This window comes from Microcebus murinus, chromosome 14, assembly GCF_040939455.1.
Source record: "Microcebus murinus isolate Inina chromosome 14, M.murinus_Inina_mat1.0, whole genome shotgun sequence".
Lineage (NCBI taxonomy): Eukaryota > Metazoa > Chordata > Mammalia > Primates > Cheirogaleidae > Microcebus > Microcebus murinus.
Genome location: NC_134117.1, coordinates 28,651,068 through 28,667,626, shown reverse-complemented (window position 1 = coordinate 28,667,626; position 16,559 = coordinate 28,651,068). Strand labels below are relative to the sequence as shown.

At 51.6% G+C, this 16,559-nt stretch overlaps 1 protein-coding gene across 1 annotated transcript in view; it reads right to left on the bottom strand.

The window, feature by feature from the left end:
* SLIT1 (slit guidance ligand 1) overlaps positions 1 to 16,559 on the bottom strand; it is a 163,338-nt gene that overhangs the window by 21,323 nt on the left and 125,456 nt on the right. The window contains exons 22-26 of the mRNA XM_012767462.2: positions 15,663 to 15,731; positions 12,802 to 12,873; positions 9,843 to 9,914; positions 8,670 to 8,741; positions 346 to 509 (exon numbers count right to left, since the gene is read on the bottom strand). Coding sequence (XP_012622916.1) covers positions 346 to 509; positions 8,670 to 8,741; positions 9,843 to 9,914; positions 12,802 to 12,873; positions 15,663 to 15,731 — 449 coding nt within the window. The remainder of the gene's footprint in view (positions 1 to 345; positions 510 to 8,669; positions 8,742 to 9,842; positions 9,915 to 12,801; positions 12,874 to 15,662; positions 15,732 to 16,559) is intronic.

Sequence of the window (16,559 nt, the reverse complement as noted above, 5' to 3'; positions counted from 1 at the left end):
GGGTTTAAGCTAATCGTTGAGCACAATTCCGACCGGGGGAGGTCTGAGTGCTCACACTGCTGAGAGGCCTGGAGCTTCCAGAAACGCTGCTGCTATTTTGATTTTCCTTACATAACCACAGGGAGGGATTAAAGCCCTGATGGCCTGAGGTTTTTCTCCCCGGCTCTTTTGGGTTGTGATATGTCAGGATTGGAAGGCAGCTATCCCAGCAAGCAACAGGTGCCCCACTCCTGTCACCACCCCCACCAGCGGTCACCACAGGGACACAGGCGTGTCAGGAGGGCCCTGCCAGGGTTGGGCAAGTTCTGCGGCCCCAGCAGCAGGAGGCCGTGCCCCTGGGCTCACCTTGGCATTCAAACTTCTTGGCAGGGGTGGTGAGGAGCAGCTTGCCCTCCATGTCCAGGGGCCCTGCGCAGCGGGCAATGCCTGGCTCCTTGTAGCCGGTCTTCACCCAGCCGGACAGCCAGCGGAGGTGGCAGTCACAGTACAGGGGGTTGGCACCAATGGCCCTGGGGCAGAGAGCAGGGAGAAGCAGGCATTACGGGTTCACAGGGTCCTTACCCATGGGGCACCCAGGGTCCCGAGACACTGTGCCAGGCACTGGCAAAACTCCTAACGGCCCCATTCCAGGAGCATTTGCTGTGTCGCCTGTGCTGTTTTGAGCACTTCATATGCCTTACCTTACTTAGTCCTCGCCACACACTATCCCCATTTTACATGTGCAGAAACTCAGGCCCAGAAAGTTTGAGGAACTTGCCTAAGATCACACAGAGAAACAGGGGAGCTGGGATTTGAACCTGTGCTGTTGGAGCCAGAGCCTACAAATGCATTGCCTCCAGCATACACAGGGAAGAAAGCGGCCAACATGCACGGCCACCATGGGACAGCTATTTTTCCTGCCTTCGTGCACCAAATGTTCTCAGTAGCCTCACTGTGCACCTTTTCTCTTCTCCATCTCAAAGATGTGGGAACTGAGCCTCCTGGGAAATAACTGATGTCCCTGGAGTCACACAACTAGCCAAGGGCAGACCCTGGATCCAGACGCAGAGCTGTCTGCCTCTGAAGCCCACATTCTTCTACTTTCCTTTTCATCTTTAATTAAACAAAGAACACATGAACACACTCCTATTGTAAGCCACTTTCAAACACTGCAGACAAAGCGAGTCTCCGCCCTGCACAACACTGTGAATGATTAAATGCCACTGAGTTGTACACTTAAAAAGGTTAATTTTATAGTATGTGAATTTCACCCCAATTCTTTTAAAGGCATGTTCCTGTGTTCCTGATAGGGGTGAAAATGGTGGAACTCCTTTGGGGGGACCTTGAGATATCTATCACATTGCCAATGCAGTGGCCTTCTGAGCCACCAATTCTGTTTCCGGGAGTTTATCTCACAGATACACCTGCACAAGCAGGTAAAGGCATCGGCGTCATGGTGTTATTCATAACAGAAAGGCCGGAAACGCCCAGTGTTCATCAGTGGGGCAGTGGTTAAATACACTATGACACATCCACATTACAAAAAAAGCCCAACACCCCACTGTCCCTGCCCTCCAGGGAGACACATGGTCACGTGGTCACCATGCTCAGGTGTGCAGCCTTCCGACCTTGCCCACATTTACATAAATCACACCCACTGCACGTCATCTACTGAGCATCTTACTTCTTGACACCAAACAGCACGTCTGCGGACCAGCCTGTATGGATCCACCTCATTTTGTCAAACTGCATCACAGTGTCCCACAGAATGGACACCCCAGAGCTCAGTGAGCAATTTCCCTGTTGCTGCACATTCTGGTTGTTTCCAACGCCAGTGAACACTTGTATGTGCCTCTTTGTGATGTGTGAGCATTTCTCTAGAACAGACGCCTAGAAGTAGGATCCAGGGGGGAGAGGAAGTTCGTGGAGTATATTCATAGCCACCCCCCAAAAGGTCCCCTCAGCTCACTCTGGCCAGCAGTGTAAGGCCGCACCTGCTCTCACGTAGGCCCTGATGCTGCGTACTGCCAATCGCTTCATTTCTTTCCAATCCGGTGGGCGAGCTCAGAATCATTTCACTAAGTCACAGGGAGAGACTTTGAGATGAACAAGACACAGATTTGGGGGAAAGGAAGAGCCAGAGTTCTTTGACTCAGCAAGTAGAAAAATTGGTGCCTTGTGCCTGAAGTTCGATAGCAACATTATTCTGAAAATACAAGGCTGTACAATGTTAATGGGAACGAGCACAGCTATTAGGTAACCAATGGAGGCACCGCCGCGTCCCACCTGTTTCTGGGCAGTACGGAGGAAGTGGCTCCCCCTGAGATGTGCACAGTCTGATAAAAGCAGCAGCTCTGAACAGGAATTTCCCAAAATAGCGCAGCTGACATTGTGCGATGTTGTAAGATGGGCCGAACAAGACTTGGACTGTGGCCCCGAGCAGCTGCCCCCTGCCCAGGCGACCTTGAGCGGTTCACTTAACATCTCTGGGGCTCCCTTTATGATTCGATAAAGAGCCCGCAATCTAGAGGGAGAAGAAACACAAGCTCGTATAACCTAAAATGGGCGCCGAGGGAATACACAGCTCAGAAAAGAAAGCAGGTTCAACCTTGACGTGTGTTTAATTTTTTTCTACTCTTATTTGCTGACAGCATCCATCCTGGCTAATGGGACGAGCGAGACACCTTCCTCCTTCCGCTGAACAGCACAGGGCCTCTCAGACGTGGAGAAAGGTCAGACACTTTGATTCTTGGAAGCTCCAGTGTGTTAAAACACAAAGACTTTAAAAAAAAAATAACAGGAATGCAAAAATTGCAGTATATTTAAAATGTGTGCATTCACCAGATTGATATTTTATACTAATAAAAAGTACATTTCAAAAAGATAACTACAGAATTTATTTAAACATATTTTTTATAGTGCATCCAAGGAGTGTGGTCCGGTAATGAGCCACGAGTTGGAAGCACCTCACTTAGAGAATATGCCAGAAAGACTAATTCTGAGGCCCTGTGAATGTGAAGGGTCTCCACACATCTTAGGGTCATCACGGATCACCAGATCCATGCACGTGCCGATCCCACGAACAGCAGCAAAGTTGTACTTCAAATCTAAGTGTCCCTTTCTGACTCCTAATAAAAACTATGGGACCAAAGTGGCACGGAAAGAAATTCTGCCTTGACACACACGTGATTTCCCTTGTTTCTGTATCAGGCAGACTCTGAGCCACACGTGAATTCAATATGACAAGGTTTAATTTATCCAAAGGCTTGATTTTTGTGGCTAAGGACCTCTGTGCCCTCTCCTCAGTAGGACTTGAGTTCAGTCGTCTTGGGACCGGTTTTCCCACTGAAAGCTCCGTGAACTCAGTGGGGCGTGGAGAGCCACAGGCCCCTTGAGACGTGGTGGGGATGGGGGGACAGTAGCCAGGCCACAGGTCATTCCAGAAGGACTGTGGATTCAGGTACACACCCCAGCGAAAGTATAAATAACCCCGTGTTGTTGCTCATTGATATAATTTGGAAATAGCTGAAGCAGTAGCTATTTAGTCTGTGCATGCCAAGGCCCTGCTCAGCTTCTATTTATGTAACCTGGACTGAAATAGCCTTCCCCTGGCTGTCCCACGGAGTCGCCAAGTGTAGAGGTTAACATACACTAGAACTTTTAAGTCTCCTTCACCCAAGCGGCATCTCCCGTGTCCATCGCACCCCTAGGCAATCTACTTACTGTACCTCTGTATCCTACTGGACCTAGGGGCAGTGGAAGGGGGCCTCGAGGGCAGGAACCACTGAATCCGCAGCCCCATCAGAGACTAGCAGGCACCAGTATTGTTTGCTGAGTGAATGAATGCCTGCCTCAAAGCTTCAGAAAGGCACAAAACCTCTGTGCAAAGGAAATTGAAAAAGGAAAGAATCATCTATCATCCCATAAATGTAACTAATTCATTGTTAGTGTATTCCCTTCTAAATCTCGTATACATATTTGTCCATCATTGAAATCAGAGTGAACACCCTCTTTATTCTGGGTTTTTATCAAATAATAAATTACAGTGTTGGCCGGGCGTGGTGGTTCACGCTTGTAATCCTAGCACTCTGGGAGGCCAAGGCAGGAGGATTGCTTAAGCTCAGGGGTTCGAGACCAGCCTGAGCAAGAGTGAGACCCCGTCTCTACTAAAAATAGAAAAAATTAGCTGGGCATGGTGGTGCATGCCTGTATTCCAAGCAACTCGGAAGGCAGGAGGATCGCTTGAGCCCAGGAGTTCGAGATTGCTGTGAGCTAGGCTAATGCCACGGCACTCTAGCCTGAGCAACAGAGTGAGACTCTGTCTCAAAAAGAAAAAAACAAAATTACAATGTCTTAATTATTACTAACTACGTAATGTTCTGTCATATAGGCATGTCATAATTAACCCAATAATTCTATATTTACTTTTCTCACATACAGAGGCAACAAAGTGCCAGATTATAGCAATGCAGAGTGGCACTGGGGAACGCAGATCTGGCACGTAGTAGATACTAGCAGAAGGATGAAAGTGAGCTGACTGCAAAGTAAACACAAAAGTAAACAGCAGCAGAGAGAGGTGCCGGGTGTGGAGGCCCAGGCAGTGAAGAGTGCTCACAATCATTACAGCACGTTCAAACCATAGGAGACCTTACAAATAACCTTAGTAGTGGTGAGAGAAGAGGCTTAAAGAGAAGAATGAATTGGCTGAGATCCCACTGCAAGTTGATGGCAAAACAAGGACCTATATAGCCCCAAGTCTAGAGTTCAAGGGGTTTAAATGTGGGCCCCTCTGCCACACCCTCACCCCATCCACCCCTCGTCCACACTGCCAGTGAAGAGAGGCCCAGCCAAAGTCTCATCGGGATCAGGGGGCTTCTTAGGAACATCAGCACCTTCGGGAGCCAAGCCCCAGATGCTAACTCTCGGCCAGTCGTGATTTGTTCTGGAGCCCTGGGTGAGGCCTCCCTTCAAATTGCATGTGGCTTTCGTAAAGCCCAGAGTGAATGCAGTGAGTATATGTCATCCTCTTACCCGTCCTCAACTGCTTGTAAGTGCCCAAGAAATCTTTCTGCAACTGCTGCAACTGCTGCAGCTCTCGAGCCCAGAGGAGACAATGCATGTGTGTGTGCACGTGCACGTGTGGCCCATCAATACTGCATGTGTGTGTGCACATGCACGTGTGGCCCATCAATACTGCATGTGTGTGTGCACGTGCGGCCCATCAATACTGCATGTGTGTGTGCACGTGCACGTGTGGCCCATCAATACTGTATGTGTGTGTGCACACGCACGTGTGGCCCATCAATACTGCATGTGTGTGTGTGCATGCGCACGTGTGGCCCATCAATACTGCATGTGTGTGTGTGCATGCGCACGTGTGGCCCATCAATACTGCATGTGCGTGTGCACGCGCACGTGTGGCCCATCAATACTGCATGTGCGTGTGCACGCGCACGTGTGGCCCATCAATACTGCATGTGTGCACACCTAAATGCAAGCACATGTACATCGTCCAGGCTACCGCCTGTCTCCATCATAAACCCTGGGTATAAAAGGCAGAGTTTATTCCCAAGGTTGCTTCATAACAACGGAAGATTTCTTTCACACAGATGCTGTTTTGTAGACAAATTGGACTTAGATGCAATCAATAAACACATCTCATCAGTAATGCCAATGCCACGTTTTATAACCACTGCTAAACTGATCTTCATTTGTTGGTTCATTTCTCATAAATTGGATCTGGCTTCTGGCCCGGTGTTAGAGTATCCTAAAGAAAGTCTGAATATATAGATAGGTGTTGACTCAAAAATTGTTTTTGCACCTTTAGTTTGTTTGTTCAAAACATATGTTGCCTGTTCACTTCCCATTTGAAAGATAAAGCCTCTAGATTTTGAACTGGAGGCAAGATGCACTCAGGTGTTATTCAATTCTCATGAGGAAAGAGGAAAGGTAGCCAAGTGTACCTTTAAACCCAAGCACAGGAGATGCACCGAGGGGGAATCCAAAGCCAGGAAAGGTGGACTAGATGCTGGGAAAGGCCCTACCTGGCCGGGTGGAGAGCCCAGGGCTATGCAAAGGAGGTAAGTGGTCCCAGGGCAGTGGCAGCCCCTGGCGCCCAGCAGAGACACATACAAATGCTCTCTGGAGAGTTGTACCTCCAATTTAGGTCCTCAGAATTCCTGAAGATTAATGTCAAAAAAAAAAAATGAGCCCACAACCAAAAATTATCCAACACCAATGGAAACAAGCCCCTGTGAGTCAGCAAGAACAACAAGCAACACTTTCCCTGCCTGGCCTTTGTCCAGAGCTACCATCTCCAACCAGGCTCACTCCTGCCTCCTCCCACCTTCCCACCCTCTATGTGGCGCCACTGGCTTTCCAGAAGTTTTCTACAACTTAATTCTTGCACAGTTCCCTTTTGTCTATAAGATAAAGTCTGAACTCCTTAGCCTGGCACAATCAGCTCTTCACAACAGAATGCCAATGTCTCTTTCCAGACTCATCTCTTCCCACCCCACATTCTTCCCCCAACCAAACACCTTTTATCCTATGCTGGACAAAACAACATCCCTGAATGTGCCATTTACTCTCTTGCCTCCATGCCCTTGCACATGCTGTTCCCTGTTCCTGGAGTGCCCTTCCCCACCTTCTCTCTTCAGTGGCAGCACCCATGGCGCCTCTGCTGTGAAGCTCCTCAGACTTCCCCAGAATCCGTCACTGCTTCCTTCGAATTCTCTTTACAATGTCCCAAGTGGTCACAGAGGGCAGGAGCCTTGTGTTAGTAAATTCTTCAGCAGGTGACTCACCCTGGTTACCCAGGACATATTTACTGAGGCAATAGAGTGAAAAGTAAATAAAGAGCTTTGGAATCAGACACACCTACATTCAAATCCTGTTCCTGTCATTTCCTAGATTTATGACCTAAGGAAGCTGCATAAGTTTTCAGAACCTGGGACTATCAAATGTAAATAATAAATTTGAGCCCCTCACCCCTCCCACTTCCATGGCAGACATCACTAATCCATTGCTGCACTCTCCCCACTGAGTCCTGCCCAGCCCTGGAAGCTTTAGGGCAGTGTTCAAAGCAATTCTTGCCAATCCGTGGAACTGGCGGGAAACTCAAAACCTACTTCCTATTTTGGACTTGGAGTAAAGGACACATTGTAGATAAAGTGCATAGTAAAATATTTGACTCAAGCAGATCCTCAAAGAGTGGCACCTGTTACTATTTTACTTCCTCAAGTCTGAGATTGTTAGATGCACCACTGATTTGACATGCTTTGGGTGGGGGAGAGACATTACCATGTGATTAATTAATATACACATCACTGTAAGATACACTCTGATTTTAGAGATTATGGAAAATAATAGAGATATGGAAAAGATGAATCTTAGAACTGAGAAAAATCTAGTGAGATTGTTGAATGAACAAACTTCAAGAAGAGATGCTGGGCACCCCAAAAACCTCTCTGATCTTGGGATGCCCACTCAGGCCCTGGGAGATCAGAGTGGGGCATGGAGCAAAAGGAGTCAGTCGTCCCAGGGTTCCAGCCGCAGTCCTTGTCCCCTACACCTCCTCAGCCAGTAACACCGAGAGATTCCAGGAGAGACCGTGTCTGCTTTGCACCCCGCCCGACCTGGGCCCTGCCACAGCCCAGTGCTTCCTCATTTCTTCATTTTTACATGGTACAATAGAGATGTAAAATTTATCATTTTCACCATTTTAAGTGTACGCTTCAGTGACATTGATCAAATTCACAATGTTGTGTAAACATCATTACTACCTATTTCCAAAATGTTTCCATCACCCAGACAGAAACTCTGTACTCAGCAAACACTGGCTCCCGCCTCCAGCCCCCTAGCAACCACCATGCCACTTTTGGTCCTTTTGTGTCCAGCTTGTTTCACTCAGCATGTTTTCAAGGCTCATACATGTTGTAGCATGTGTCAGAACTTCATTATTTTTCATGGCTAATATCCCATTGTATATGTATTTATACTATGTTTTGTTTATATATCTTCTGTTGATGGACGTAGGCTGTTTACACTTTAGGCTGTTGCGAAAAATGCTACAACGAACACGGTGCACAGGTGTCTGAGTCCCTGCCTTCCATTCTTTTGGGCGCACTCCAAGGAGTGGACTCGCTGGGGATACGGCAATCCTATGCTTAGCTTTTTGAAAGAATCCTCACAGCACTGCCAACCAAACGGTTGTGGAAGCAATCCTACATCCGATGATGCCGCCTCTTGGAGGCTGCAAATGTCCGGAGCTAACCCCCCACCGAGCGAGCTGAGAGGCGCAGCGCGGGTGTGGCGAGTGACAGTCACAAACTCCACCGCCGACCAGCTGTGCGAGTGCGGGCAAGCTCCCCGCTTGTTCTGCGCCTATTTCCTCACGTGCACAATGAGAATCTTGGTACCTGTACTGTGGGATCAGCCGAGGATTACACCAGCTGATGCAGGGAGGGGCTTAGCAATCACTACTCAGGCATCACAACCCTTACTACAGCTCGTGAGCTGACGAGCCACGGGACAGGGACACACGAGTGCCCGAGAGGGCGCAAGGGAGGCTCACAAGCTTAACTGCGGGACAGAAGCAAAAACCCAACCTCAGGAGGTGGTGTCTTCCTCCGAAACTGAGCCCTGTTTAAACCGAAGGAGACCCAGAGAATTGGGCCGGAGCTACTCACAGGTGAGACAGGGAGGTCACGTCTGCAAAGATGCCCTCTCGGAGGGTGGAGATGTCATTGCCATGGAGGGACCTGAGGAGAGAAGAGACTGCTGGTGCCTCACCCAGGGACAGAGAGGGGACAGAGAGGGACAGAGACCTGCTGGAGGGACAGGCCAGCCCTCTGCAGAGAGGGGACAGGCCGTGCTGCCCTCCAGGCCTCTTGCTCAGTGCTTTGAGGGATGTGGCCCCCAGCTCAGAGACCCCGTCTGGCTGGCCGCAGGGAAGGAAGAGGGACCCCTTAGTAACCCAGGTGGACCACACTGTCCCCCAGTCCTTCTGGAGGTCTCCACTTTTGCCATCATGAATAATGGACACCATGTTTACATCATGAATAGGACTCGTGGATGGAGTGCCCTCCCTCTCTTAGCTGGACAGCCCGAGCACAGGAAGTTAATGAGGCCAGCCAAGATTAGGGCTGGGAGAATGTCACCTTGCACCCTGCCAGGCTGACAAAGGCCATCATAACAGACATAACTGAGGGCTTTGGTCACAAGGCTTTGGTCACAGGGCTGGGTGCAATGGCTCACACCTGTAACCTTAGTACTCTGGGAGGCCAAGGCATGAGGATTGCTTGAGCTCAGGAGTTCAAGACCAGTCTCAGCAAGAACGAAACCTGGTCTCTACTAAAAATAGAAAAAATTAGCCAGGCGTGGTGGCGCATGCCTGTAGTCCCAGCTATTCTGGAGGCTGAGGCAGGAGGATCGCTTGAGCCCAGTAGTTTGAGGTTACTGTGAACTAGGCTGATGCCACAGCACTCTAGCCTGGGCAACAAAGAGAGTGAGATTCTGCCTTAAAAACAAAAAACAAAAATAAAAACAAAAACAAAACAAAACAAAACAAACCTCATAGTGGGAACTCATAGAAAGGGTTCACAAATTTCTTGCAAACATTCACCGTCGATTGGAACAGAAGTCTCACATGCAGATGACACAGGCTACTTTATCTTAGATGCCCCCTCACACCACAAACTCAACTTGGGGGTGACAGCAACCCCCATTTCTTGAACCATCTCCCATTCATGACTCAGCTTCTACGGAACAAGAGTAGAGGCTTGAGCGACTGCCACCGTGGAGCAGTGTGGCAGGGCCCCAGGTGGGGGATTTCCTAGAAGAGCGGAGAGTGGGCAACTTACAGCAGGCGCAGGGAGCGCAGCCCCTGGAAGGCCAGCGGCGGGATGCACTGCAGGGCGTTGTAGCTGAGGATCCTGTGGGAGGGGGAGCAGGAGGAGGGGGAGGGGGGAGGGGACGGGAGGAGGAGGAAGAGGAGGGCAGCGTCACTGCCAGGCCCCCGCAGGCACAGCCACACCTCAGGATGCTGAGGGTCACTTTGCCCAGCAGCCTCCACCCTCTGAGGGGAGGCCGGGCTCTGCTCTAGTCACTGGGTGGGCTTGGCCGTGTCCCCTAATCCCCTTCTGCTGCAATCACTTCCCTTAACTGTAAAATGGGAACAAAAATGATGCCAACTTGATAGGGCCCTTCTGCGGGTTAAGTACGATAATCCAGGTGACGCTCTTAGCCCAGGGCTGGGCTCCACATAGCCCCTTAGTAAAGGAGAGTTGCTGCTCCTGCCACTGAGAACGTTCCTTTATGGAGCTGCCCCACGAGGGGCCCAGGCGGGTTCCTGGGAAGGCGGCACCTGACCAGGACCTCCTCGGGGGAGCCCCCATCTCAGCCCATCACTTCCAGGACAGACAGGTGATGTCCTGGTGTCTATACTCATCTACCATTAAGAAGCCATGACTGTGAGGAAAGTACTGTTATTACCCCATCTTACAGACTAGGAAACTCAGGCTCTGAGAAGTGAAAGAACATCCCTAGGGGCACGTCACTATTAAGAAGGGCTTTCATGAAGGTTCTCAGTTTCCAGAGCCCGTAGGTTAGAGCACTGTCCCAAAAGGCTTCCAAGTAAATGAATCCATCCAGGGCAGACAGGCAGATTGGTAAGGGAAATGGCACACTGGAAACCACCCAGGCGCCTGTCCGCGGGTCATGGACAGTCTGTGGCGCGTGCATGCGATGGAATACTGCCCAGCCATCAAAAGGCAGGCACCGCCAGTGCACACAACCACATGGATGGATCTCAACATGCTTATGCCAGGGGAAAGAGACAAAAACGAGTTTGTGCTGTGATTCTGCTCATGTAAGGCTCTAGAAAATGCAAACTAATCCACAGTGACAGAAAACAAGCAGTGGTTGCCCGGGGCGGGGGCTGGGAGAGGAGGGAGGGAGGAAGGGAGAAGGGTGGGAAGCAGCACCACTGACTGCGGGGACAGGTCCCTGGGTGTGTGCAGGTATCAAGACCTATCAAATTCTGGCCGGGCGTGGTGGCTCACACCTGTAAACCTAGTGCTATGGGGTGCTGAGGCAAGGGGATAGCTGGAGGCCAGGAGTTCAAGACAAGCCTGGGCAATAGTGACACCCCATCCCTACAAAGAATTTTTAAGAATTGGCTGGGCGTGGTGGTGCGTGCCTGTGGTCCCAGCTACTCGGGAGGCTGAGGCAGGAGAATTGCTTGAGCCCAGGAGTTTGAGGTTGCCGTGAGCTCTAATGACGCCACGGCACTTGAGGCTGGGCAACAGAGCAAGACCCTGTCTCAAAAAGGAAAAAAAAAAAAAAAAAGACTTATCAAATTCTGCACTCATAGTATGTGCAGCTTAGTGTATATAAATTATAACTTGCTAAGCTATTTTTAAAGGTAATAAGAGAAATGAGACATTCATATCACAGGAAAGGATGTTTCTGTTTCCTCTCCTGGCTGCCAGATCACCTAGGCGGGATTCCTCACCCTCGGCACCGCTGACTGCCTTTGCCATGGGGCAAAGGGGCACTGCAGGACGCTCACCGCATCCCTGGCCTGTAGCCACTGGATGCCAGTAGCACCCTCCCTCTGAGCTGTGACAACCGAAAATATTTTCAGACATTGTCAAATATTCCCTGGAGGGCAGCATCTCCTGGTTGAAATCACAGCCCTAGACCAAAGCAGCTTCCCACACAGGCTCACTGAGACCTGGAGGGCTCTTTCAAGGCTAAACGTCACCAGCAAGAACAATCAAGTCGCCAGGTTGCCATGAAGCCTGTGAAATGGGCTGAGAAGCAGATCCGGGGCAGACAAGCGAGTGTGGGTAGCCCAGCATGGGGACTTCATGGCCTGGGGCCCCCATCTTACTCCCGAAGACTGGCTGGATCAGGCTCCTTCCTTTCTGGGCACTGGCTCTACTGTTTGACCACTCTAGAGCCTTGAGAAAGTCCTGTAAGTTCATCTGTAAAATGAGCTGTTGGAAGGCGAATGAGATACTCTCACACACCAGGCAACTGTAAGGGATGCTTGGTAGTGCGTCGGGATCAGTTGCATGGAATATAATTAAAGCCATCAGTAAAATATGTTAGAACATGGGCATAAAAATGTCCAGAGGGTCATTGCTCACAACCGTCCAAACTGCAGGCAACTCCAGCATGCATCGATAGCAGAATGGACGAGGCGAGGATGGCCCATTCCTGCAAAGACCACCATGTAGCAACGAAACAGACAGACCACCAAGTCACACAACAGGAATGGAAATCATGAACAGAATGTGAAGCGAAAGAAGCCAGATGTAAAAGAATATGTCCTACATGATTCAATTTATACAAGGTAAAAATGGGCAACATTAAGCTATTCATACATGGCTTAGAAATGGAGATGTGAGTGGCAATACTATAAAGAAATCAAAGAAGCGATTGTCATAAAGTCAGGGCAGGGGCTGCCCTGGAGTGGGGGAGAGAGGAATGATGGTCAGACAGGGAGAAGGGCGTTACAGTGTGAGCAGTGTTGTTTTTGACTTCGTTATCTACATGTGCGCTAGCTTTATGATTATTTGTTAAACTGTGCATTTATATTTTTTGCACTTTTCCGTATATGCCGTAGGTTGTATTTCACAATGACAGATGTATTTAAGTCTTTAGGCTCTCAGGCCGCAGCACACTCTCTGGCAGGTGGGCGTCTGCATGCGGCACCTGCGCGTGGCTGCCAGCAATGCCCGGCACAGGCTGGGCTGGGGCAGGTCTTGGCAGCATGTTCCTGCGTGTCGCCCACCCTCCCCGGCTGGGACTCACAGGGTGGTCAGCTGGCTCATGTTGGTGAAGGAGGAATTGCTTAAGGAACTGATCTTGTTGTTACTCAGGTCCCTGGAAAAGACAAAAGCACCGCAGTTTGGAAAGGAAGAACTCAACCCTGTCACCCTGGCTCCATCTCATGGTGCCTTCCCCTCCCCCACTGTCCACAGCTGTCCCCAGCCAGGTGGGCAGGGCTCCCACTGGCACTGGGCCGGGGGGCTTGGGGGTGGAGAGGAGCACTGTTAGCCACAGCCCTGCATCTGCTCCCTGAACTGCCTCCAGGTCCCCAGGGCCACGGGCCTCCACGGCCTCACCTCCCTGCCCCCCTGCAACCAGAGCCCAGTGCTGCCCCTTCCACCTTGGAAATGCGCCCAAGGGCATGGGCGACTTCCCAGCTGCCAGCCCCAGTGCTCGCTCCTGTCTCCTGCCAGCACTTTCCATGGGCTGGTTCACTAGCCTCCAACAAGCCTTGCGAGGCAAGAGTGACCCCATTTTGCAAATAAAGACCCACAGTCTCAGATCTGATCAACTCACCAGGGTCACCCAGCTGGTCAGAGGCAGAGCCAAACTCCAGCCCCAGGCCCCAGACCCCCAACCCAGGTCGCCACAGTGTTCTCTCAGAGCCACCCTGCAGCGGGTGGCACCACAGGCCACCCTTCTTCTCCTCCAAACCCTCACCTCCCACCTTTCCTGGGACCTGGCTGTCCTGCTGCTCCCCCTCCCCTTCTGCTGCGGCCCCAGTGTCAGCTCGGCTTCCTGCCCACTCGCCCCTGAGGCGTGGGCATGGCTACAGCCTCATCTCGGCTCTCACCCAGTCCATTCTGGGTGCCCTCAGGGACATCCTGTGCTGACAGCGCCCTCCCTGGTGGCCCTATGAACTCCCCTCCGCCTGATGGCCCAGACGCTCAGACTCCAGCCCACAGCCTGTGCACCCTCCCCGGGCCAAAGCTACCCAGGAACGCCCCCACCCCACCTCCTCCTTCCACCCAGCTCCTCACTTTCCCATCTGCACCTGCTCCTGGGGCTCTGCGCGTGTCCCGCCAATGTCATCACTCTCCTGGTGTCTGCCTGGGACTCTTACATCGCTTCTCGCCCACAGCTCTGCCCCTTTGAGCCATGTCCCACAGCAATCTCCTATCACACAAATCTGACCGGGCCACTTCCCTACCAAAACACCTGCAACGTCTCCGTGGGCCTAAAGTGGGGGCTCCAGGGCCTGGACTCTGCCTCCTCCGCCCATTGACCACCCCTCCAACACCAGGCTTTGCAGGCTCTGGATTTACTATACTTCTTGGCATTCTCTGGGCGTGCCACCCCTCCGTGCCCCTCCCTGGGCATCCTTCTCCCTGTGCCCAAGAGTGAGTCTGAATCGTCTTCTAAGATGCTCCCCCCTCCCCCAGCTCCTCCCTGGCCTCATCACTCTGTCCTTGAGCCACAGCCCTAACCGCACTGGCCTCTGGGGAACACGGCTCTGTGTGGCCCCTCTCCTGCACCCTCCCAAACCATGCAGTCTGGAGGGGGGACCATGACTTAGGGGCCTTCACATCTGCCCGCCTCACACAGCTCTTGGCTCAGGAAATGTTTATAAAATGCACTTGCCTTCATCTTCTCCTAAACTTTCCTCTAACTAGTCTAATTCAAGTTCATTCCAGTGTTTTTAGAGGTGTATTTAAGCACTTCGCTGGATGCCCACTGCACTCTGCGGCCCTCCCCTGTGACAAGGAGGGGGGCATTGCAGCCCCCAGACACAGCATCATGTGAGAACCGGCCCGACATCGGTCCTTTCCCCTCCTTCCCTCCTCAAGCGCATCCGAGCCTCTGGTGGAGCTGCCTCAGGTTAGACCAGAGAAAGCTTGGAGGAAACTTGTGGTGTTAAGCCTCTTTCTTTGGCACTTTGTCACCAAATCAATGTATCCCTCCCACGCTGCTTGGGACACTCAAAACACATTCGCCAGGTCACTAAGCAAAGACAGATAAATTGGAGCTCTGAAAGTCTGTTAGCCAGTGTCCCTCAAAGCAGCCAGTCCTTGAACTGAATGCCACCAGCCCCCACAAGGGACTTGGGCACAATGCAGTCACCTACGTCACTACACACAGCTAGCTTAGCTAACACTGCTGTCACAGCAGGACTTTCTCAACGAGGGAAGCAAGTGCAGGTCTCCATTCTGGGGTGAGCTCCTCGTCCGATTACAGACCCGTCACACACCGCTCCGGGACTGACACTGCCCGCAGACCACAGGTCAGGAGCGCGGCTCCAGCCACACTAACAGGGAGTGTCTCGGGACTTCTTTTTGGTAGAATCTGGCCAAGGAGCAGATAAAGACAATTGCAGTGAGATGCTAAGTAGGCTGGCAGGCTAAGAGGAGCTGAACTTATTACCCCAAAGCTTATTCTGTATCTTTCCATGGTATGGAAGGGGTAAAACATGTAAATAACAGAAAAGCAGATGTTTGCCTAAAGAAAAACTTAGTTACAGATGTGTATTTGTAGCTGTCATATTTCATATTTGGTTTGGGGGCTGAGGCTGGATGTCTTCCATCCCCTTCTACTTCTTCCCTGGCTCCCATCCTTGCAAGGAGAACCTGCATTAACAGTCGTGACCAGCCCAGGGAGGTCTGGGGACACTGCCTGGGCAGAGGCAGGCAGGGTTGGACCCAGCAGGACCTGGAGCAGTGCAATTCCCAAGCATGGCCACTAGGTGGCAAAACAGCTCCAGGCACGATGTTCCCAGGGGCAGGTGTAAGGGACAAAGCAGGATCTGCCCCGAAGTGGAGTCTGCAGGAAATTCCGGGGAAACCTGGAGCCATGACGGTTAGACGCCAAAGGCCCTCCTGTCCTCGGAGGCAGGCCTGGATACTCACACGAGCTGCAGGTACTTGAAGGTGGAGAGCTGTCCTGGAACCAGTGTGAACTGGTTCCCGTCCAGGTAGCTGCAGAGAGAACAGGGAGTGTTAGTGCACCTGTCCGCCGCCAGAGCACCTTCCCTGCAGCCAGGGACCTCTCACTCCTTTCCTCTCCTACACGAGGACCACACATCGACCCCAAATCACTCATGGGAGGAGAAAACAGGAACATTGTTTAGGCCATTTGGGAAGTTGCCACCCAAAGAACCTGGTAAGAGCCACTGAGACATGAAGTCTCTCTTGGCTTCCTTCCCACTTCCCTTCTCGCCCTCTCAGCCTCCCTGTCCGTGGGCACTCCCCAGACCCCACACCCTTCCCTCCCTGCTCTGCGCTTTCCTGGACAAACAGATCTGATCTGCATGTCACCAGGCCCTTCGCCAGCTACCAGGGCCACTCTCTACCTGCTGGCACGGGTGTGGGGAGGCTCGGACCCAAGCCTGCCAACCAGCTTCCCCCACTCCATCAGCACTACTGCGTCCTACCTGTCTAGGCTCTTGCTCCTCACGTCAGTTCTCCAACTCCCCCTGCACGGCCAGTCCCACTACGCTGGCATCCCTTGCCCACCAGTCTCTCATCATTTGTTTCTGTCCTACTCTCATGTCACCCTGACTGCACACCGCCACCCAGGCCCAGGCTCCTGCTGCAGCCTCCTCTGTCTTCCCACCAAGGCCTCCCCTCTGGCTCCAACTATATCCACTGCCATCCAAGTCATTGTCTTTAAAGCCAAGCCCACCCAAATCCACCAAGCCCAAGGCTTCCCACTGTTCCCATTTCCACAGGATAGAGCTGTGGTTCAAGATGCTCAGACCTCCCCCCCACCCCTACCTGCTGTTCTTACCTAGAGACTAGAAGTTG